This window comes from Vanellus vanellus (genome assembly GCF_965231255.1).
Source record: "Vanellus vanellus genome assembly, chromosome: 1".
Classification (NCBI taxonomy): domain Eukaryota; kingdom Metazoa; phylum Chordata; class Aves; order Charadriiformes; family Charadriidae; genus Vanellus; species Vanellus vanellus.
Genome location: NC_138905.1, coordinates 135,693,958 through 135,719,120, shown reverse-complemented (window position 1 = coordinate 135,719,120; position 25,163 = coordinate 135,693,958). Strand labels below are relative to the sequence as shown.

Genomic DNA, 25,163 nt, shown 5'->3' with positions numbered 1-25,163 from the left:
TCTTTGAAACCTGAAAAGTGGACTTGAAAATGGGAATTTTATTCATATATTAGAGACAGAAGAGACTTACTAGGTTCTAGAGTCTTGAAGATCATGGTGACAAAAAAAGTAGGTCAGTTTAATTAATTACCTGTCTTTCTCTACTCATAAACCCCATTTTTAAAGAAACAAGTTTCAGTCTACTTTCCAATGTAAAACAGAGTATGTTCCAGATCATTCTGTCAAAACATGAATGAAAGTGAAATGCTGCTAGTTTGGACTTAATCACATGCTACGCAGCTCTCTTTAAAAAAAAAAAAACACAACAAAGAACGGGATACCATTTTCCAAGAAAGTTTTAAAAATACAGTAATACATAAGTATGTAGAATTTATGTATTCACTATGTAAATATATATACCTTTAGCCTATAATACGTACAGGCTAAATACTTATTTTCAAAACCCCATGAAAGATTGTTTTCTTCTAGGTAGCAAGATTAGAATACAGCATATACTAAAATTACAAAAGCAGCATATTCTATTGTTCACTAACTGTGCTTCTACAGTGCACTTCATAAACTAAAGCTGTAGATACAAAACAAGATTAGAATAAGATTATTTAACATAGTGCTTTCTGCTTACCAATTCAAAAGTCCATGTGTTTACATTACTCCCACCCTATCTGTAACCACAGAATTCTTCTGCTGATAAGATTACTCAACAGAAGACAGGCAAGAGCAACCACATCTAACATGCAAGAAATTAGAGAAAAGGAAGAAAAAAGACAAAGCTATATTGACTGACTTGTGAATGCCAAAAAAAAAAAAAAAAAAAAAAAAAGTAAACCAGTCAGAAAAGGCACCTTTAGAATATAAGGTCTGTTAAAGATAATCCTGGTGACCAATGTATAGGTCCTCTTATAGACTCCCATGTTGAACTCCAGCTTCTTGTCTGAGATGCTTTAAAAATCCACAATACTTCTTTATGGCAAGAGCTAACCTTTCAACAAACAAGATGATTGCTTCGTCTGCGTGCTGGCAAGCATCACGGTTTTTGATAGTATTAGTTTTTACCACAAAACGGTGTCCTATGTGAGGAGGCATGTACGTGTTATCTTCTAAGACTTGGTTTTGCTTGCTGTCCAATGAGGGGAAAAAGCAATTCACACTCATGCTTTCGAGACTTCTGCAGCTATTTCTTAGCCACCTTAAAGTGTTCAACTCTGATTGGTTTTCAAAACATTGCAGGAGACCGCTTTTCTCAAAGAAAGCCTTGTCTCTTGCTGATGTACACGAAATACCTTTGGGTGTTTGCTCGTCCCATGCCATGCAGTTATTCACCTTCAGGTGAAGTTTACTAAGACAAGCCCAAGACTTACCATTGCTTGGGAAGGGGCCTTCTTCACTCCCTACCACACAGGGTTGTGAGCACCTTTTAGCTACCCCTCACCAAGCCTCAGTGCACACAGTTGAGGGTATCAAGGCAGAGTATGAAATGTCTCCTTTCCGTTCTTTTTGTGCTTCCCTAGTGGGATTCTTATCTTATCTGCCTGGAACAGCGTGTCTCTTTCAGTATACTTAAAAACAGCCACGCAGAAAACCTACAAGAGAAGGGGACAGACTTCCTCCATAAACTCTTGGTGCAACAATTAAACAGATGACTCCTGCTATTACAGAAAATCCATTACAGCAAAAGACAATTATTTACCAAAGGAGCGCATAAGCACATAAAGCAGCTTAGGCTGAAGGTAGAAAGCTCACGAAAACTACAAAAGTGTTAGCAGCCTTTTATGGGGGAAGACTACCTGTCTGAAAGCTTTGAAAAGCAGCAGCAACCTGGTTTCAGACAGTGGGTCTTTCTTCACCTTCTCTTTGTTTCACCAACCCAAACAGCCCTGCTTCTTCTTAAGTCTTACTCTTTATTTTAGCACTTAACTCACAACTCACAGTTAACTTCTGCAGACCTGACACAGCAGAAATCACATCTTCATGGCACACTGTGCATTTGTGGCTTAATTTCTTTAAAAACGTTAATTTTATCTTCAAGAGACAGCTGCTAATGCTAATGCCATCCATTGTGATAGAATTTGCACCCTTGTACTACTCGGTTATTGTCCTGATAAATTATATGCAGTTTACAGAATAAAACACTACATTTTATTTAATATCACACCTAGACGCATTTTCAATTTTAGAGTAGTATAATGGCTTCAGGCTGTCACAGGACAGAATTGCTTTGGTTGAACTTGTAGAACTCCAGGATAAGCCAAATTTAGCATAGTTACTCTAAAACAATGTGAAGTTTGAACCTACCTGTATCCAACATGTATCATAAACTGTCTTCTTTAATCTAACAATAGAGTAATTGTCAAGTAATACCCCACCACCTTCAAAAAGAGAGGTTAGCAGGTTCCCTATTTTCTTTCCTCTTGGATAAAAGCTACCAGGCCTTACCTTTAGCTGCTGTTCTCCCCATGGTAACACTTCTGTGATCTCCCCTCTCACAATAAAAAGGCTGAAGTTGAAAGACCAGTTAATTCTTCCTTTCAGCACAACAGTTTCCTGTGGAGTAGTAATACAACAAGTTAGGGGGGAGGCTGTTGTTGGGGTTTGGGTTTTCTTTTTTTTGGAAAGGGGGATTTTTTTTTTGTATCAGTGTATAATTACCTTGCTGGTTTTAAGTTGCAAACTTTTAAGAAACTATGTGTAGAACAGCATGTAAACAACGGGTATATCAAAGCAGCAAGGGTACAGAACCCAAACTTTTATTTCATTGTTTCAGACAGTTCATTGTATAATTACTTGCATTTTCTGCAGATTTCTAATACAAACAAAGATATAAAACATGCTTTATTCCTTTTTTCCCCAAACATTACTGAAAAATGGAAGAAAGACTTTTATACATAACCCACTCATCCTGCCTCACTTGCACAGAGTTAAACAATCATCAATTTAAACATCTTTGGGTAAAACACGCTATCCTGCACAACAACAGTGAAAGGGGGAACAAAACACTGATGTAAGAAACCTACACAAAGGCCCAAGGGCTCAATGATACCCCTGCCCACTACGACTTGTAAGAGAGCACAGAGAACCTGTTAGGGAAATGCTAACTGCAGATAAAAGCAGGAAGCCACATTCTTGTAGGGTTTAGAAATTAGAAGGGCCAAATTAGTTAAATTACTGTAAAACAGCTAAATCAAACTTTGTGTGTGTGTGTGTGTGTTACTGTGATTTTCTACTCCAGCATCTAGTTTTTTGAACTTTGACTGTGTTCAATTCAAGTCAAACTCATTTGAAGCTTTTTAGCCTCAAAGCAACAAAGCCAGCAAGTTTATTATCCTTTTCCATTAACTGTTCAAGCAATAATGGGTAAAACTACATTCAAATTTCTGAACTATCTTCTTTGATCATTTCCTTTCAAGGAACTCCCCTGAGATTAAAGCTGATACCATCAAAAGTTCAACATTTTTTTAAAAATGTAAATATGTGCGTACTTTTTCCAAGATTAATTTTGCTAAAGGTAACATTTTTAGAAGCTATGCCTTTCCAGGCATTGTTACATAAAAAGAACAATAGTTGAAATTCCAAGTTATCTGCTTGGAATTTCTTGAACCTTATATTTGTGTGCTAAAAAAAAAAATTACACATACATATCGCATATAACAAGAGAGGCGTTATACAGCTGAGTATTTTCCTGAAACTGTGACATTTCAGTGAAACTTTGGGGAACTTGCACAAAATGGTGATGGATGGCACAGTGAAAACTTTATACAGTGCAAGTCCCATGGCTAAAACTAATTAAGTATGGTTTTAAAAATGCCAGTGACTGAAGAATTCGTTTGGGGTGTGCGCGCGCTGTGTGTGAACATGCTGGACAGTTATTACAAAATCTCTCAAGATTGAGACTTGAAAGCAGTTATAAATAAAACTGAATACTACCATAAAATAAGCAGGTTTTGCTACACATTAGCATTCATAGCATAAGTGATCATCAGGATTAAGAACAGAAATCCTTTTAAGCCATCAAATAAATTTTAAATACTTGATACTTTCGCAGACTCCCCCAAAAATTCAAAGCTTTTCCGCTGCAAGTAATAAATCGTGAAAGGTGATGCAGAGTCAAAGTAACTGTTTTTACAGATTACTTTAAAACAGTGCATGGTTTTTATCTTTTTGTTCCAAGTACCAGATTGCACTTGGTGCAGTAATAAAGATTCCAACCCCGCAGTGATAGTCATCAAGTTTAGCACAACCGGAGCGTCTGTCAGAACATAAAAAGGATTCCAGCTTTTCATTAGCTTGTGTTGTACCAGATAGGCTATTTTACAGCATGCCCACCAGCCTGTTAAAAATATAAGACAAACTGAAAGTTCTGAAAGCGCTGTTTGAAATGAGACAAACCCAACTGCAGGAATACAATATATTACTGTTTCTAAGAGGTGCTACTTAAAATTCAGTTACACCTAAGTATTGAATTCAGAGCCGCTTATTAAATTAGCTTGCAGATCATGCTGTTTGTCACAGAAAACATTCAAGAACGGTATTTCTGAGCCTCTAACAACCGCTACATGCTGCTGAATTATGGCAAATCGAAAACCAGTTACCTCCAAAGCAAAACAGGGTCAGTCTGAAACAAAGTGTATCTTCTTTTGCAGGGGCAGACCTAGGAACAGCTTTCCATCGCCTCAAGTCACTAAGCAGCAAACCGTAAGCAAGGCAGTTATGTCCTTTGCTAACCAAGACTGCGTCCTCTTACATTGCACTCACCACCACCAGCCCGGCTCAACCCACAGCACACCCGCCACAGAAGAGAAGAAAATCGCCAGCAAATACAGGGGAGAAACCTCCAGGGACGTTTTGGTGAAACTAGGTAGAAAGGAGAGAGCTCAAGGCATTCTTGCGTGTGAACCTCGGCAAGCAAGTCGAGTGAATGATACAGAAAGCTGGGGTTAAGAAATTAATCTAGCAGCTTCTAGAAATAAAGGGAAAAATGAAACCAAAGTCAGGAACATACGAGCAAGCAAAGAAATGCAATGGCAAGGCTGAAGCGTAATGACATCAGGGTACACAAAGCAGCAGAATGAAAACCAAAGTTACAAAGACCAAGCTAAGCATAGTGATTGTCAGTCATGGACAGAAAACGGCCAAAATGCACTGATTTAGGGAATGGCAGTACAGAATCCATATCGGACACCAGTGAGAAACTGTTTGCTATAAATTACAGAAACTGAAAAAGCTGAGAAAAAAAAAAAAAAAAATCTATGAACCTAGGATAACATTGGATTCATCATCAAAATATCTTCAATTTAAAGAGCTGTGGAGGATCTCCACACTCATGAAGTGTATTATTTACATCACTGACATCTCAATTAATCCTGTAAATTTTATTCCTTCTCTGACTAGCATCCTTACATCAGTTACTTTTTTAAAAATCAGATGGAAAGCATTCATCTGCCTTAAACTCCTTGCTGAAGTTTTTATTGTTAATCTCCAAATCACTTCTACTAGCCACCTCCCACTGCGTGAGCCCTTTGTCAGAAAGCAGTATATTAGTCGACAAGCCTAAGTCTTCACCCTCTCTGCACTGCTACTGCATAATACTAGGTGTCAGAAAAGAGGATGGAAAACATTTTCCCTGTTTAACTTTGCTCTCTCATTTTGAAAGAATTTCTCGAAGGACACGTATTGCTGCATTTCCAAGAAGCTAGTATTCTACAGAAAATGTCTAAATCATTCTCTGTTTTGCCTGCTACACATCTCCATTATCTTTCTCACTGTAAGCCAGGCACCCAAGTAAGCCGAATGTTCTGAAAAGTCATGCATATTTAGGGCTTCCCAGTGCAAGTTCATCTTGACAGCACGCCCACTCATAAAAATACAAAGCACAGAATTACAGAGATAAATATAACATTTAAAATAAGCCTAAGCAACCAGTAGATTGTGGGTTTAGTCCTCACCAAAGAGATTAAGGTTTTTCTGTCAATGACTCTGCATCTCATTCTCAGAGGTAAGACTGAGATACCAATTTCAGAGCCAGTTAGCTTTTTGACCCCAGCGCTGGTGTAAATGCAGTAACTCTGACCTCACTGCTGCCGTCCCCAGGGGAGGAAGGGACAGTCATCAATGGGCAGTCTCTGCTGGATAAGGACCGAGGTTGTTCTTTCATACAGATACACAGCATAAAAGATTAATCTAACAAAACATCCACTTTGAAGCATCAATTAAGTTCTTCTTAATTTTAGCTTGAAATACAGGCAGACATTTTTCAGGCTCAATCTGAACAAGGAGTTACACTTGCCCCTCTCTCTCTTCATTCTTTTTCTTCTACAAATGCTTCCAGATCAAATTTTCATACACGAGGGGGGAAAAGAATTATGCATAGTTTGAACAGACAGAGAATAGGTGCAATGTAAGCCAAGAAATATCCTCCCCCAATTCTTTCGTATGTACAAGTTCTACATTTGTTTTCACCACCAGCGTTCACATGCTGTTAGCTTTAGAAACGTAAGAGACACCAGCTACAATCGGTGGGCAGTAACACTCCCATCGCTGTTACTGCTCTTAGCCTCCTCCTTGCTGTTTCTTATGGCCAACATTGCAGAGAGCCTGTCAAGAAAAGGACCTGCACAGCCTTCTCCATGGACCACCACACAGTCCGGCAGCCGCAGTTCCCAGTCCAGCTTCCACACAGGAGTAACAGGTACCTACAGGCACCAGTCGTTTCCTCAAATGCAACTTAACTGCATTCCTTCAAAGTTATCCTTCATGAATCTGGAATACCTTTTCTTTAAACCTAATCATCTATTTATCTGTTATGTCTTAAACAAAACCCCTACTTTCTACCAGTTTCATAAGCCTTTAAAGGTCTGAAAAGAGGCAAATAAAGACAGTAAGACTTAAAAGGAGTGTTTCTATAAAATGCAATACTTCCAAATTTCCAATACTTGAAATTTATTTTCCGGCACATTACCCAGTGTGTAGACTCATTTAGTATACTTCAAAACACAAGAGCATAAGCTTCCTTATTTCTGTAACAATCAGTTTACACCTTTTACAGCATACTGTGGCATCATTATAGAAAAGTAAGATCTCAAAGACAAAGAGAAAAAAAACTTGTACAAATGGATCAGGAGTTTATAAAATACAACTACAAAGCTTGTGTTACAAAAATCAGCATTACTTAGCATTACACATATATGATTTCAAAATAGAACATAAAAGATCAGGTCTTCTTTCATTTATGCACACGAATATATAATCAGCCAGCGTTCTGACAAGAAATTTGATCCAAGTTCGAATCCCTTTAACTTAAAGAACTTAAACGTTCTTTGTTTAAAAAAAAAAGAAAAAGTGAGATTCTTTCAAGGAAAGGAAATTAAACTTCCATGTTTTCATACAGAAGAACTTCCAACGAGCTGATACATCTGAATACCTTCTCTTCCAGTTAATAAAAACAGAGCTAGGAGAGATAGGCTTTTGTCAAATTTATGGGCTTTCAAAAGAGCATATATTAGCTAGCCATATGTATTATTACAACTAAGTTTGAATATTTCTTAAGTTGTTAAAGGAAGAGTAGGTTCTTAGTACTTTATAAATGTCATTTTGCAATGTCATTCACCTTAACATCAAGAAGAAATTTTCTGCACTTGGAAAATTCCTCAGAAAGTCACCAACAGCGTACTGCTCACTATTTATGAAGTGATTAGCATAAACAAACTTTTAAGCTGTCAGCAGTAAAATACTGCCTGTAAACGTTCTGCCCTCTCTCCAGGTAAGTTTACGATCTGCTTTAGAATATGAGCAACTGTAATTACAGAATGTCATACATTTCAAGACTACAAAAATTTCTCTAAACTCTCAAACCATTCTAAGTGTATTATTCAGTACAGAGCAAGGCATTGTGTACTTTCAAAAGCAACACTAACAAGGTTTAGACTAAAGATTTGTCCCAAAAATTCCTGAAACAAGAAATAAATACTTATAAATGAGAAGAGCAGATAAGTAAGGTTTCCAAATTAAATGGCACAGCTTGTATCAAAACACAACAGAAACAACTTATAGTCATGTAGATTGAACATTTACTAATTTGAAAGTGATTTGAAAAAGTTAAGAGCTGCTCTATGGCTACCAGTGGAAAATAAAAATAGCTTTTCTCCTCTTCCCTCCCTCCCCATCCTGCTTTAAAAGTCAGAAGATGTGGGGTTGTAAAAACCTGAAAAAGGAAATGGTATGTGTGAAGTCAGCAGTTCAGCAAAGCGGCTGACTGGCCATTAACAGCTTTAAATATTCTTAAAACGCCAGCCTTCCCACATGAAAGGGTATTTTAATGTTATATTCAAATAAATCAAAAATACAGCTTACAGCACTTATATTACATATCTTGAGTAAAACTGCCGGTTTTAGTAGTTTACTAGTACATATTTACAGTAGCACAAGAGTTCGACAAATTGTTTAAATGTTTTGGTGAATTCAGTTCACTGAACCTCTGTGCTGTTTTCCACTTCCCCCTTCGAGCCTGGAATACTCTTCCTGAAAACATTCATCATCATTATTCAAGCTGGCTTTATTCAAATGCCTAACTTAAATTTCTTTCATAAAGCAAACTAATTAAATTATGTGCAAAAAAAAACGCAACAATTTTGTATGATTAGCACTGGCTAAGAGCTACATACCTGCATGAAATTCTCTCTACACTCAGATACATCTCTTCTGCCTTCAGCTCAGCCTCCCTCGACACAGAAGAGCTCTCGAACTATTTGTTCTGTGAGGCACCGAGCATACTTTTAGCACAGTGTAAATACAGCAGGTAAGGGAGAAAAGAAATTGCTGTTGCAAACACAGTAAGAGATGCTCAGATGCTATAGATCCCTACAGAGCTTTTCTGCACTTGTCTTTGGCAGACAAGCAGCGATACCACCGGCTTTAAAAGCAGCAGTCAGAGTACGTGTACACAAGTGAACAAGGGAGAGAAAGACAAGCAGAGGAGGGATGGTGGAAAAGGGATTTTACAACCTCTTAGGCAACTTTGGCTTCCTCCCATTTACATTGCCTCCAAACTTGAAAAGGACTGTGGGAGCTCAGTTCAGATATGATCTAACAGAGCTCTATCCACATACTTCGTAGCTGGCAAATCCATCCCTGTGGTCCAGATTTTTTGTTCATCCAACAGAGTATCCAGAGAAACACAAACACCTTTAGTATGATGCAGAAATTTATGAAAGTCAAATAGAGTGCACAATTTATATTTTTTTTTTTTTTCCACTGAAAGCATGGAGAACAGTCTTGGGACATTTCTGCATAGGATCAGTCTGCTGCCAGCACCCCAGGTGGAGTTAGCCTGGTTCAGAGCAATACACTTGCCTCCCCTTGTTTGTACTCAATGCCAGCAACAACATACTTCTGCCACCATCCTCTTCCACTGCTTAAAGTATCTGTTTCTCTCTCCTCACTTGAGGATCCAACCAGCATAATGCTGGCTGGGACTCCCTGCCACTGTATATTAAAAAAGACAGGACTTGACTCACCACATCTATCTGCTGCTGCAATACTCCACAGTGTACTCTGGCTTATACGATGGGACAACGACATTGGTCCCACATACCGGTGTCTAATCAGGGCACAAAACCAAACCAACCAGAACTAAATAAACCCTTAAGCAATTTCCTGATAGCTTCCCTCTTCCAGAGGATTTTTCTGAAGGGATAAAACCCCAGAGAGCTGCTTGCAGTCTTCAGGCTCACCCACATTCCCGCACTGGGCTCACCTGTGCTGCTGGTACTGATGGCTGTGCTGTTTCCCCAATTTCTTATTTCTCTAATTAAAAAGGAAAATCCTCCTTTAATCCCCTTACACAAGGGAGGGAAATCATCCTCCACACAGATGCCGCCAAAAATATTTGTCCATCTATTTGGACAAACATTCATAAGCACCACCCAGTGTTGCTAGACATTTCTGCGGCTAACTAAGTGCCGACAGGTCAGAAAGGACAAGACAACTCCTAAGTGCTCAAACAACTAGACAGCTGTAAATACTCAGCAGTAGTATTTGCTGCACTCTTAAAAAATGGAAGACGATAAAAGACCCAAAGCAGCAGGAACATCCCCAGCAAACCCATATCTCTCTTTCTCACTTCCCGGGACAACTTGTCAATTATAAAAAAACACAGGTGAAGCAGGCTGTAACAGGGCAACCTCCTCCAGCCCTTCCTCAGCACGGCTGCATAGCTGTCACTGGTTGTGTGCAGCTCCAGCCCAGGACAGAGGCAAAGCATCCCCCTTTCTGGAGGTGATCCCCCCTCCCTCCTCCACACAGTGCTTACACCACTGAGCACTGAAGAATATTCAGATAAGGACCTAGGTAGCATTTTCCTACCACAAGCTGAAAAAAAAAATTACACACCACATGCAAAGTTTTCCAGCTAATAATAACACTGTTTATTTTGTGATTAAATCCAGCACATATCTTCTGACCTTTCCAGAAAACCACTGTCTGCTTTTTTAGAGCACTGCAGTGCAGGGTACACATAAGAGAGATTTGGTATGAGAAGTGCCATCAAACATGCTACAGCCCTTTTAATCTCTGAGCCCCTGACAGACGATAGTGACAATAAGAAGGTCCACCAAATTTAGCAGCTCTGATACCCTTCCACATTCCTCCATGCACAAGACTCACATTTAGAAACTGTGTTGTTTAAATGGGCTTTTAAAAGTGCCCCAAGAATTGCACTCCTTCCACTGAACCTTCCTGCATTAATCTCTGATAGATTCCACACAGTACATAAATAATGGTACGTGCTTCATTTTAGGTATGCACCTCATTAAAATGGTGCTACCCTCTTAGAGGTTTTATAAACTTCATACGCTCCCTGAACTAATGCGCGCTAGAGATGATGAAAGGCTCAACCTCGTCTTTGCCCTACGCTAAAAGGGATATCATATTACCTTGAGAAGACAACAGACTTGGATTTCCATCAAAGAAGTTCACCCCTTTTATGAAAAGCCTGAATTCCCTAGGTATCTTAAATAGAATTTGACCTGATTTGTGAAGCTGAAGGGCTACAGTCAAATTATTTAACCAGGACATCTACCTTTAACGTAACGTCTTGCTTGGTTTTAGATGACAACATACAAATGGGGAGCTGCACAGAAAATATACCACTTATGGGTAAAAAAAAAACAGTCCAAAACACTGTTAACAATTAAGCTGCATATAGCATTATTCTAACAAATCAAAAAAAGAAAAAGTACTTTAGGATTAGTTTGGACATAAGATACGTAGACAGCACCTTCTCTGTGGAACACAAAGGCTACCCCCCTGCTAAAACAAATGGAGGAGCACTAAAATTCTGTTAAAGGTTTTAGTATTTCAGAAAGACTTTGATATTACACTCTGCAAGTAATTCAGAAAGGCAGGGAGAGCACGTGGAAGAACCACAATAGGCACACACTTACTATTGTACCAAACTGGATCCAAAATGATCAACCACTATCCATAATGCAGGCGTCTGCTAAAGTCCAGAACTATGAATCAGTCTTGAATCTACACTGCTGAAATGAGAAAGACATGTAACTTGCCATCACAAAGGAAAAGTGATCAATTCATTTAGATCTAAGAAAAGAAAATACTGGATTTTTGGTCCTATTCCAAGGACATAGAAATTAAAGCTGTTACTTTTTGTGACAGGGATTTTGGGAGGAGACTTGCTAAGGGCAGGAGACAGTATATTCCCTCTACTACAAATCTTTGTATACACCTGTGCCCAGTGTCCACTGTATACAAGAGAAAGTATCAGAGCAAGCCCAAATAAGAGGCAAGGCGGCTTGTAAAGGCAGTTGCTGCTTTCTGAATGGCTGTGATGCAGTTCCTGACTTTCCTCCAGATCTATGTCCTTGTTGACCAAGCAGAAAGACTAGCAAGGAAGAGATTTGAGTACCTCCATGGGCCATCATCACCATTTATGCGTCACTTACTCTTTGTCTATACACCTGCTACAGGTAAAAGGGGACCCTGCGCACTGTTGGCTCAGATACCTGAAGCCACCCCCCCACTCCTGCAAGCCCCCTTGCCCATCCCAAAAGACAAAAGGTAGATATACTTGAAGAGATCACTGATATGGAATACAACTTTTAGGCGATGTGAGGAGTTTACACACACATGCACAGGCGGACTGAGCTGGTCACTCACCGAATCACCTCTTCCTGCTCCCAGGAGCAAGGGGCAGCATTGCTGCTCCATGGCCAGCACCACAGCAGGAACAAGGGGTGGCAGGAGCTGGGTACACATTGCCCACGCAGGTCAAGTCAGCTAGCAGGTGCATGAAGGTACAAAAATTATATTCACACAGAAATACACTCTTAAAATCAACTACAACTCACTTAGGGACTTAACTGTTTCACTTTTTAGAGGCTTTACCTCAAGCAAATGAATTGTCTCTCCACTTAGACATCGTAAGTAAAGCTGTTCACACACCCACATGTACCTCGCCACTATCAGTTATTGCTACAGCGCAAAAATAAAACCTGCATATAACTAATATTAAAGCTTCCTACCACTACATCAAGATTCCACCAAATTACAGAACACTTGGACCTTAAAAGAAGTCTTCAAAGAAGCCGTACAAACTGTATTAGTGAAAACACTCTCATATACCAAAACACAAACCACAGCAAAAAATAATCATTCACCAAATCATATCAGAATGTTGACAAATATTCTGGGACTTCAAATTATATTGAGCCAAACTGCAAATCAGAAGTACCTGCAAAAATACCAGGACTACTACATGTCATGAAAACACCTGTAACATTCAAGCACAAATACTTTTCCATTTAACATTTCCATTGCTTCATATTTACAAACTGCTCTATTAAGCCTCAACAACTTTATACAGGATTTTCTGGCTTTTCCCACAGGCTAGAAAAACCTCGGAGTGCTGGGACACTTACGTTGCATGTCCTACATTTTAGAGAACACAAAAGGCATAGTCCTTTACATTTAAGATTTTAATCTCTGGAAGAAGCAATCAGCACTAAGGCTGAGTGCCTAAGGCTATTTCTTTCAAATTGGAATAAACAGAACTTTAAATGCCTGGAGGTCATGAAGTTGGTTAACAACCTCCCTTGTGTAGACAAAGCAGTGTCCTGGTCTCTACCTGTAATTTGGTTTATATTTACACTTAGAAAGCATTACAGTAGACTGTAAACTAGTATTTTCAAAGATTATCTTAAAACATGCAAGAATAACTGTGTTTCACCCATCCTTGTTTGAGGCAGGTGTATCCAGACAAGCAAGAAAGCCAGCTGCAGTGTCCTGGAGAGTTAACAACAAATGTCGTTTCCTGTTAGTGATGCTATTTAATATCATGGGATAATTACTGCAGACCTCATTTCTCCCTGTACATCTATTCCATTATGGATCAACTGCAACAGTAAAGGGACTAAACATGGCTCACTCACAGCTCACAATCCAACTGGAATAGTAAGAAAACAAGGAGACAAAATCATGAGAAAAAGACACCCACATGCAACGGGCAGAAGGAGCTATCTAAATTTGCTTCAGGCTTTTTCACAATCCCTCTTCTTAAGTAAAGTTGTGTCATTGTTTTATACAGTCAACTTTTAGACAGATATTGGAATTAATATTTTCTCAGTACTACAAATTTCACTCTAGCAAAAACAAAATTACACTTGGTTTTGTAAAGGAAACACTACTCTTCAATGCCTCTTTTGAACTGAAGGAGCTATTCCAGAAAACAATGCATTTGCCTTACGAGAGCACAGTAGCTGGACGCAGCAAGGACAGCTGCAGCAAAGAAATAAAAAAAAAAAGGCATCTGTACATTCAAAGTAGGAATATACAAAGTCTGAGAAAATGTATTTTAGAGGACTGTCATTGCTTCTTCCCTGAACCCACCTACTTCAAGATTAAAGCTTAACATAGGACCAAATTTTAAGAACCACCAAATTAAAGACAGTCACACCTGTGTATCTACACAGCTTCTAATTAGTGTGAAAGTAGTTTATACTTGCAGCTATAACACGTAATCAAAAGCTAGTATTTATTTTTTCCAAATCTGAACATTACTGTGAAAATATATAATACCAAGCAACCTGATATTCCACAAATATTACTACACTATTATACAAATATTACTACATATTTACACCAAGTAGAAAACTAGAGCATCAGCTCCATCAGCTGAGTCTCCAACAAAATCAGTAAACATTACTTTTGTATTCAAAACCAGACTATGTTGAAGTTAAAAGCCATACAAGTACTTCCAGGTCTCAACTTCAGTTTTACCATATACTCTTCTCTGTTGCCTCCAGCTTGCATTACTGTGAAACTTCCATAAATAAAGTAGCAACAGAAGCGTCTTCAACGTACTTTTTCTTTACATCAATTCAAGTCATATCATCCTTCAATAGCACTTAAGTTTTATGACACCCTAAGGGAGAAAACCAGCTCCCCCTGCCCCCCAAGCACGCAGCCTGGTTGTACAAGTAATTTCCCCAGACGCGCTACCAGCGAGCCCACTCACGTGGGCTGTGGGTTGCCGCGGTCTGAGCAGTGCTTGATGGTGGCCCGCGGAGAATTGGTATGCCACAACGCGTTCGCTCCCCTACTTATTACCCGATGTTAATATGAGAACTTCAAATATAACTGTAACACAGAGAATGCCTTCCCGCGTGTTACTGACCCCGAGTGACTGCCTCACTGACTGCTTTTCTGTGCCGCTTCCAAAGGGTACGGTGCAGTATGAAAGCTTTAAAAATCCAAGGGGTTAAGACTGCTATTCTGAATAATAAAAGACTCATAACCAGTCAAACTTGAAGAGCTGTTTACAAGTCAGACACAGGACACTCTGTAAAGCCACTGTCAAATCTAGAAAGTCTATGCTTTTTAAGTTTTAATCACCAAGCCTACATCAGTTAGAATACACATGAGTCACAAGTGAGGTTTACATCGTTATAACTCACTAAGATATCAGTATTTCACCTCTTCATTAAACCTTTTAGGCTTCAGGATTATTTTGGGCTATCTCCTATATCCTAATTAATCAGTGAGAAACAGAAAAATAACTGTAGGGAAAGGCATCAACTTCAAATCGCAGTAAGTAGCCACTTAGAAATTTTTTTTAAAACACATGAAGCGCCTATTGCTGAGGAACAACTGAGCATAAAATTCAACTTGAACATTAATTTAATTGCTGCAGCATTGCAATCTGCTTTGCAGTTTGTCCCGGTGGCAACAGACAGCGACAACGACCGCTACCACCAACTGCAAGGACAGAACTTTCCATACCGCGCTCAGCTACTTTCTTCGGACCATCACCCATCTGCGGAGCCGACGACTCACCGGGCAAGATGCCCCCTCTACGTTGCCAACCGATGGATGCCATAACCACAGTTTAACCGCGAAGAGAAGTCGGCAACTGCCGCCCCCCGCCCCCTCCCCCCCTCCCGCCCCCTTACCCAACGCGAGGGACGCGCTCCGAATCACTCCATTTTTTAACGCGGATCCATTTTTTTTCAGGTTAACGATCGTGTCGCCCAGGACCTCGCCAGCCACGGCGGTAGCCCAGGCGCGGCGGCAGCAGCCCCGCCGGACAGCCCCGCCGCCCCGGGCGGTCGGGGAGCCGAGGGAGGCAGCGGGACCGCCCCGGCCGGGGGAGGCGTGTCCTCCCCGCGCTCCTGTCAAACGCGGCCGGCAGCGAGCGGGGCCTCGCCCCCCCCGGGCCGTTCGAGGACCTCCCCGTGCCGCCCTTGGTCACCGGGGTTCCCTCTGCCCGGGAGCCGCCGCCGCCCCAGAGAGGAGCTTTGTTGGTGGCGGGAGGCAGAGCTGCCCCGCTGCTCTCTCGCCCGCCCGCCCGCCCGCCCGCCGCGCTGCGAGGCCGGCCCGCCGAGGAGGGGAGCGGGCAGCTCCCACAGACCGGGACGCGGCGCCTTGAGCCCGGGGCAGCTCCGGCCAGACCCGCTGCCGCCTACCAGTGCGGCGGGGTCGGCAGCAGCCGGAGGCACCCCGGAAAAGAAGGGGAAGGGGACGGGGACAAGGGGACGGGGCCGCCGCCGCCGCCGACTCCCCTTCCCCTGCGGCGCCCGGCGGGCGGAGGTCGCGGTTGGAGCCCGGGGAGGGGGCGCGACCCCCGCGTCGCCTCCTTTTCTGTCCCCGCTCCTCCCTTCCTCTGCCCGCCGCTGCGGGGAGCGCCACCGACCGCAGCCGCCACTCACCAGGCGGGAGGGAAGCGGGTCCCCAGCGTACCGCGCCGGCTCCCGCGCCTGTCAAGCGGCTCCTGCCCGTCGCCCGCCTCACGCCGCCGCCATGTTCCGGGGGCACCGCGCATGCCCGGCAGCGGCACCGGGGGCGCGAGCCTCCCCCCCTACCGCCCCCCTTCCGCTCCGCTAAGGGGGGAAGCGGCGGTGGAGGCGCGGCACGGGGGTCCGGAGCTTCTTGGTGGGGGTAGCACACACCGCGGGGGTTCGGGGCGGCCGGCCTCCCCGCACCTCGCCCCTACCTGCGGGGGGCAGCCCCGTTAGGAGGCGAGCCGCCCCGACCGGGGAAGGCGGGTTGTTAGGCGGCCCCGAGCGCAGCCCGGCCGGCGTCGGCCCGGCCGTTCCCCTCCGCTGCCTCCCCGCTGTCCTCCGGCGTTCAAACCTGGCGCCATCCCTTCGCCGAGGGGGGGTGGTGGTGAAGGGCGCCTCTCTCCGCCGGAGCCATCTTGCGGCGGGGCAGGCGGCTGCCCTGGGCCGGTGCTGGAGGGGGTTCGGTGGGAATTGCGGTGACACCGGCAACACGTCCGTCTCCGTTCCCGTCCCCTTGCTGCGGCGGGAAGGGCGCCGGCAGCTGGGGAGGGTGCGGGTCGGCGGGGGGTCTGCGCCCTGGGAGCCGGGCCCCCTTTTGGGGGGGGAGGGGGGGAGGAGAGACGGCTACCCCGTGGCAGGTGTTATATATATAAATATTTACTCATAAATACTTCAAATAGCTGAAAAGTCCTTCATGCGCTTTCTAGGAGAGTGCGCTCCCGCTGTGTAAGCTCCGGGTATGGTATTTCAGAGCCCCAGAGGTGTGTGGCCATGAGGAGACATCGTCTCTTCAGTACCGCCGAGGATCGGGGCTTTCCGTGGCCGAGCTTCATCTTCGCTATTCACATGACTTGAAAGTGAAATTTCAAATTCGAAACTAAATTAAGGTCGTGAGGAGGTTTGGTTGGTTGTTTTGTTTTGTTTTGTTTTTTTTAATGAAAAAAAAAAAAAAAAAGGAAATCCACATATATACCCTGAACTCTTCTATAGGAAAGGGAAATTCATACAGTCCACTGTAGTATCCTGCGTATATTGCAAGTTACTAATAACAATTTATTTTAAGCACTTTCATAAGCATTAGTCGTTTCTTCAGAAACAAGGAAAATGAGTCCTTGCCATAAATTATAAATATTTAATATTTAGGCAACATGAGAGAAACGAGTAAAAATATGCTTGTCTGGGTGATTACAAATATACAGGAGGAAGACAAAGAAATACTGAAATATGCTTAGAGAAAATTTTTATAGCCAAGTGTGGTATACTCATAGCCAGTGCAGACTGATGCTGCTTAATTTGAAATATTTTCCCCTTTCTGTCATATTAAACTTTTGCAGGAAAACAAGAGACCATTTGCATTAGAGAGGTGGATATAGAAACATGCTAAGTGTCATAGAGTAAATCCTTGGGAGACATGGGGGGAAAGAAAACATATTTTTAGGATATCCTTTAAACCAAAGCCAGTGCTAGATATAACATCCAAATATTTAATTCCCCAAGAGCCAGTGGGACACCATACCACTGGTTTCTACAGCTGTTGTTGCAGAGCCTGCTGAAAGTGAACTGGTGCAGACCTCTACCTGCTCGTAATTTTCCCAGGAGGCTGAAATCAGGAAGCCCTGCCAGCATTAATCCTGCTTCTTAGACCTCTGATGTGGTGAAACTGAGAATAAACAATAGACATCAGAATAAGTGTCCCCCACAGTCACAGATACATCACCAGTAAAAAGAGTAGAATAGAAAAAGGCTTTTAACACTCTCTTCTAATCCAGGAGCCAAATGGGTCCACAATGCCTTCACGTGTGTCCTTCACCTATGAGCTATAGCTGATGTAAAACAAACAATTTATGTACGGGATTATTAAAAAAGGAATAAGGAGTCTTTTATGCTTCTGTTTTCCAGCAGACTGATGAGCTTGTTTTCTGGTGACTCACCCATCATCCTTCATTTCTTTTTATAGGTATTAAACTGAATTATTTGGGTCAGAAAGGCCAGGCAATTTTTAAGTTCTGAGTGTTCTTCACAGAGAAAGATGTGTGTATACATATATGTCTATAGGTGTGTATACATATACGTAGCTTCACAGTTTTTGTTTGCAGGGAGATTTGTGCTTTTAGGAAGAAGTGACAACATCAAAATAAAACCTAGATGTTTCATGGAGGTAGGCTCCAATGAACTCATACAACTGGTAAATACGATGTTCTGGGAGGTTGATGTAGATAAAAAAGATGTTTAAGAGAGATGACAGTTCCTCAAAGAAATAACATCCAGAGTGTAAGAAAGAGAACTAGCCATGCAGAAGAGGTAAGGGGCACAGTAAAAGATCAGCCTGGCTGTCACAAGCTCTTCCTGAACCTCAGATGGGACTGAAGCATCCAGAAAAGAGAACCTGGGTCAGGTTACTTGGGAGAGCTACAAAAATGTGGCCCGATCATGCAGGGATGAAATCAGAAAATGAAGGCAGCAACTAGCAAGGGATATCAGGAGTAACATGAAATCATTTTAAGTACATTACCAGAAATGGAAAAGAATCAAGCAAATGATGACTCCAGTATCAGGCAGCACTGGAAAGTTTTTGACAGACAACACTGAGAAAGCCAAGCTTTTTAATAATTTTGCACCTAATTTCCTTTTTTTTAAAAAAAAAGTATCAGGCATTATTGATACTTGGAAAAACAGATGGATTTTAGGCTTGACTATTAAAGGACCAGGTGAGAAATTATTCAGACAAAATTTGCTGCTTTCACATCACCTGGACTTAAAGGACTGGCTGATGAAATCTCAGTTACTACTGGTTATCTTTGAGAATTTGCAGTGGAGAGATATTATAGGACAGAAAGGGGCAAACAGTATTGTTGAAAGCAAAGAAGGAAATAGGAAGTTATGTACCAATCTATTTAATTCCAGTGCCCAGAAAAGATACTGGAGCAAGTAAACAAGCTATTTTTAAGCATTTACAACATGACAAGTAACAGCCAACACGGCTTTGTCAAGAACAAAAGATGTCAAATCTAGTCCCTCTTGCAACAAAATAAGAGGAATTGTCAGTGGAGGCGAAGCATTGGATGGCATGTTGGATGTCACTTTGGTAAGATTTTTGACATGGCTTCGTATGATATTCTTTAAGTAAACAAGGGAAACAATGTAGATGAAGATACTTAGGGAGCTGGTACAAGCAGCTCATTGTTAGAAAGATGTTAATGAACTCAACGATGGTTCGCAAAACGTGTTTACGTAACTGCAGATTATACCAAACTGGGAGGCTTTAGCATGCTGGAGGACAGATGCAGGATTTAGAAGGATTTTCACACGCTGGAGATTGGGTCTGAAAAAAGGAGAGTACTATTCACTGGAGATAAGTGCACACTACTGGGCTGAGGCAGATATGATCAGCTGTCCAAATAGGAAAGGGGGAACTACTGGGTGTTCTGCAGGAAAAAAAGCTGCAATTATGTGAAAAAGAAAAAAGAAAGTCTGGTGTTATGTGAATCACAGTCTCTACAAAGGGGACAATGTCAGAGAGCTGCAGTGAGAAAGTCAAACCGCATAAAACAATAAAGAAAGAGAGCACAGACTCTTTGTGAAACAGCCTGATTTAAATGGCCCTAGAAGAGCGCAGTAGCCATGCTCTGGCTGGCTTCAGTAATACATAGCCCAGGAAGAGAGCAGAAAAGAACCATTTGAATGATCAGATATCTGTAAAATATGCTTTATAGGGAAACTCTAAAAAAAACCCCAAAGAGATTTACATTGAAGGAGGGAAAGTGAAAAGAGAAAATAACATACATAGATACACAATACAGATATGAATGTATATCAAATATGTGAAAGACTGCTGTAAAGAGAAGGTCAAGAGAGAACAGGTTTAAAATGCAGCAAGAAAGATTGGAAAGTAAAAATGATAAGGATAGAGGATAAGCTTGGCTGGGTGGTTGTGCAGCCCCCGACCTCAGACTCTGCAAGAAGGACTGGGTACCATCGCTCAGAGCTGGCACAGGTGGACTGGCCCTCAGGTGGACGGTGGACTCAAATCACCTTCCATGGTCCCTGCCAGCAACGCGGTTCAATGACTGTCAGCTTTCTGTAAGGGCATTGGAAAGTATCAGCTTCCTCAGGGAAAGGATTTTATTGTTTCTGCAGTGAGCATGCTGCTAGCTTCCAAAAATAAATCGTTTCAATAAAAATTTTAAACTGCCTTCCTATTTTCTGGGTCTTCCTTCATTCAAGCTGTCACAATATGACTGTCCTCTGTAACTAAGTGTATTATAGATACACAAGAGGATGCACAGTTTCACTACCTGAACAGAGCCATAATTTACACATAAATAGGTCTGCCTTCTACTCTCAGTTATGTGAATTCAACAGAAATTGTAGATTTTTGTCTGACAGCAAGTTAACATTTTGTTCTTTCCTAAGAATTAAGTTTACCTTTTTTAGGAGAGCCTCAGAAGTATTTCAAGGCCTGAAGTGTGACAATGACATATTCTTTTAATAACATTTTTTGTTTCGGTTTTGATTTTTTTTTCTATTTTGGTTGCTTGTAGGAATTGCCATCACCTCTTCACAATTTTTAAACTGTGTAGATTAAGAACAGGAATTACAGATGACAAGTGTAAAGAATACTCCCTGTGACTATATTAAATAAAAATATTCAGACATTCTAAAGCAGTTTCATTTAATGCTATAACGTTACAGTATATACATAAGGTGTATATGCACGTCAGAGCTGGTAATGCTTAAAGAAAAAGAGTACTGTTATTTTCATTTCAGTGGCTGCAAACCTGAAAATAACTTCTCTGAGGTACAGGAAGCTCACAGAAATAAGTGGGAACAGAATATTGGCCACAGAACTTGTTAAAATATTTTGCTGTATTAGTTAGAAATTGATTTGTAGAGGAAAAGCAGTGAGGAACCAATTTCAGGTAAGAGAGACTTTAGCTATGGGAGCTATGGGTAGTTTTTTGCCATTGGATGGATGGTCTTTAAAATTGCCCCAGCAAGGGAAAACAGATTTGTTTTACTTAGTTTTATATTACCTAAAGTGAGTGCTTCCTGCACAGTGACAAGCAAAAAGAAGAAAAAAATGCTTACTCCCAAAATGTTGGGGTTAACAACCTGCAATAGATTTGTAATGCCAAAAAAGATAAAATTTGGAGTGATGACAGGGCTCTTTTCCTGACATCTATCAAGTTCTCTGGAGTTTAAGGCTGCCTCTTGGTTGGATAAATAATATGCAGCGCTGGACGGAAAATTGTTTTTCCTTCCCTATGAATTTTCCATTTCTGTGGTATTTTTTCCATAGCTGAACTATCAAAATCCTGAACATGTTCATAAGCTGACCGAGTAAAACCGTTTCAGTAATGGAAATGGTTTATTTCTGAGTTTCCAAATACCCCGTTTTGACCCTTTCTTTGTTTTCACATAAATTGCATTGTACTTGCATTGAAATGTTGTGAATCAAATGCTTTCAGAACTTTTAGTTCTAAATATCCTACTTTGAGAGTTAAAATATCCAACGTTAGTTTGTTTTGGGGTTTTTTGTTTGGAACTAGGAACGGTAGAAAAATCATCCCTTTACTGGAGATAATTTCAGTGAAGCAGAACTACTTGTGTAAATGTAGTAGGAAGCTTTCCAACTAGTCTAAAACACATGAATAAAATGGGAAAAAAACATTTTATGGAATGGATATAAACATGGGATTTGAAATAAAGCAGCAGCACCGGGCAACAAAACTTCTGGGTCGTAATAATCTGGATCAGTGCTTTGTATTAGGGGGCCAAATGCAAAAGCTGTAATACACATTCTGAGTCACCGATCCTGATGCATCAACAAATATTTTAGCAATGCACTTGACCCAAATTCCGATTAATTTTGCAACAGTTAAAATTCATGATTAATTATTCTCATTCAGTTGAAGCGCTCCACAAAAAAATATGGAAGGTGGCATAACTTCCCCTGTTTACTCTTAATGCAATTGGTTTCTTTGTGTGTTTAGGTAAGAATTAATCTCTTCAAGGGGTACCGCAAGTGTCCTCCAACAGGAGGGTATTGAATGGTTGAGCTCTTTAGTTATCGCAGAGGCAACTAGTCTGGCCCCGGGTTCACATTTTGGCAGACAAAAGCAAAGTCTCCTTTTCTTTAATATACTAACATTTCTCCTTTGGATGCTCTTTAAAAAGAAAAAGGAAATTCAAGTAAAACAGAGCACCCTCTTCCCTAAGAGCGAGAGCAAACAAGATGCAGTGCTGACAATCCCTGCCTTTGAATTCAGCGGTTGGCTCTGATGCTGCCACGGTCCTGCCGCTGGGGCTTATCCAGCTCTCCAGGGGGATCCCTGCCCAGCTCAGTCCCAGGCATGCGGTGGCGAGGTCCGTCTGGCAAGGTTTGACGGCTCTCTGGGGGGGTTAACAAAAAATAAAAATCCAGCTCCTCCGGCTGTGGGAAGGCTTTGAGAAAATGATCAAACTTAAGCAAATGCACTGTCACCTCCCAGTATTTTTAGGCAATCTGGCACGGTCATAGAGGTATGTGTGACGGGGTGAATTTCTCTCATACACAGCCTTTGGACCTCGTGATCCCACAGCTTCCAAATCCAGTATGTTCTTTGTGATGCCACCGAATTATAGCTCCCTGACATTTTCTTTTGTCCCCTTGCCCCGCCGGCGCCTGCCGGCAGCTGCCCGTGACTCCTCCGCTCTGCTGGCACGGGGGGAGGCAGAAGGGGGCCAAGACGCCCGGCGAGGGAGCGAGGGGAAGCCCAGCTGGTGAGCGGGGAGGGGGAGCGAGCCAGAAGGACAAGCTGGCCACTGCCTGGGCCGCCTTTCGGGGCCGGGTGGCAGCTGTGAGCAGGGGGAGCCAGGGAAGGGAGCCGCTCCGGCTGGCAACGGGATCCCGAATTTGCCCTCAAATGAATCAGACCTCTGAATTAGCACAGTGTAAGTCCTGCTCATGCTGTAGCCCTCGGTGAACGTGCCCCGGATGAAATGCAGGTGATAGGGAGTGCCATGGGTGGGCGAGGGCCTAACTGCTAAATAAATGTGCTCCGTAAGAATAAACCCGAAATTGCGCTTTTCTTGAAGCCGTGAGTATCAGGGTGTTTGAGCCGGGTTGCTATCTGTTTCAATTAGTACCCCAAGACCAAAAGAATTAACTGATAATAATACCATTGAAGCACTCTTGAAAGTTTAGTTTCACGTCGTACATTGTTTGGCAAGATGTGACCGACCACGTACACCCTGAGAGGCCACCGCAAGCCTGAATAATATGACAAATGCCATTCTTCGTGTGAACAGTGCTTATTTCCATTTCAGTGCAATGAAACCTGAGATGCCAAAGTGGTTAATCCTGTTTAGTGCTACCGTCAAGTTAGAGATCTGTCAGCGTTGTGGTTTCAAATGATGACAGGGGCAGTTGGCTTGCAGCTCTCGGCTTGCAAGCTCACAAACACCATTGACTTCTGCTTTCCTTAAAAGACTGTGCTTTGTAAACAGAATAGCTTGGTTTAAATAGAATACATAAGGTGCCGTTTCCTTTATCCAGCTTCTCAATCATTCGCTTATTCATTTATTTATAGTTTAGTTTACTCAGCTTTATTAGGAATAGATGCTTCTGCCCACAAGGGTGCTTGACACCCATCTCTGGAGCGACGCGGGCGCCGGTGGCGTGCGGGGGTCTCAGCCTTCCTCACTTTTCTGGGGACGGAGCCCCACCAGGTGCAGAAGGCCCCAGGGTGTAGCCTCGCTGGTGGAGAGGAAAGGGCAGATTTTCTCCTGGGAGGGAGAGCGAAAGGGCAGGTGGCTGGGGAAAGGGGGGTGGGATAGGGTCCAGGAGCCCCAGTAGCGGCTGCCGGCACCTCTGTCTTTCCCTTTCTGCGAGGCAAGAGTGGTCACCTCCTGCCACCCATCCCTGTCCTCCTCCAGGGCTGCGCCTCATCGGCGCAGCGACGAGACTGTGCGAGGGAGGGACAGCTGTGGAGCAGAATAAGAGTGCCAAATGGAGCCGCCTTATCAATATTCATAAGTAAGGATTATTTTTCCCAAGGCAACTGTTTGAATTCGTAAGAGACAACCCCGAATGGGCAGTACGTAGAGGTAATGAGGTTTTCTTTTCTCCGTGCCAAAACATTACTGTTAAATACTTCAAACAAATATGTAGTTTAGTTTGTTAGCATAAGAAATGAAGTTCTGGCAGTTGAAGTATTTCTTACAAAGATACAAAAATAACGTGCTTTACCGTTCTCATATATATCCCACCTTACCTTCAGCTTTCAGCATTTGGGTGAAGAAAATTTTATAATTTAAATATTTAAATATTTTAGCTAGCTTTCAATTTTAACAACATTTTTCCTCGTGTTACATATTTTTTTTTAAAAGCTTGTGTAAATGTTCTTTGTTTAAAATATGAGACTATGAGGAAAGTTTAGGTGTCAAGGAGGGTAGAAACAGTAAGAAAATGTCAGAATAGCCCTCCATCATTTCTGTTCTACCTCCAGGTAATAAAGGTGAAGATTGAAGAATCAGAGGGAGAGGTGTTGAAACAGCAGAATGAAGTGAAGGACAAGTCCTCAGGGTTAAATGGTACATTCAAAGAGTTTTGAAATAGATGGTGGAACTGCTAAAATAATACACACTCTTAGGCCAAACAAAGAGATACTTCTCAGGAACTTGTTAGCAAAATGTTTCTCTGCCTAAGGTGGTTTTTTTTCAAACTTTTCCCAACAAAGGGTCAAAGATGCCAATGGTCCCTAAGGCAAATCCTGCTACACTTTGGAAGTGTCTACATGAAAGAATCATTATCAAGAAAGGCCTATAATCACCATCGAAAATAACACTGACAATATACAAGCATTATATAAATCAGAGGTATATTTTCTGTTGTGTTTA

The 25,163-nt window shown here is 42.1% G+C and overlaps 1 protein-coding gene across 1 annotated transcript in view; it reads right to left on the bottom strand.

The window, feature by feature from the left end:
- Positions 1-2,475, bottom strand: part of SCML2 (Scm polycomb group protein like 2) — a 58,603-nt gene extending 56,128 nt beyond the window's left edge. The window contains exon 1 of the mRNA XM_082498183.1: positions 2,434-2,475. Coding sequence (XP_082354309.1) covers positions 2,434-2,455 — 22 coding nt within the window. The 5' untranslated portion in view covers positions 2,456-2,475. The remainder of the gene's footprint in view (positions 1-2,433) is intronic.
- Between the last annotated feature and the right edge of the window lie 22,688 nt (positions 2,476-25,163).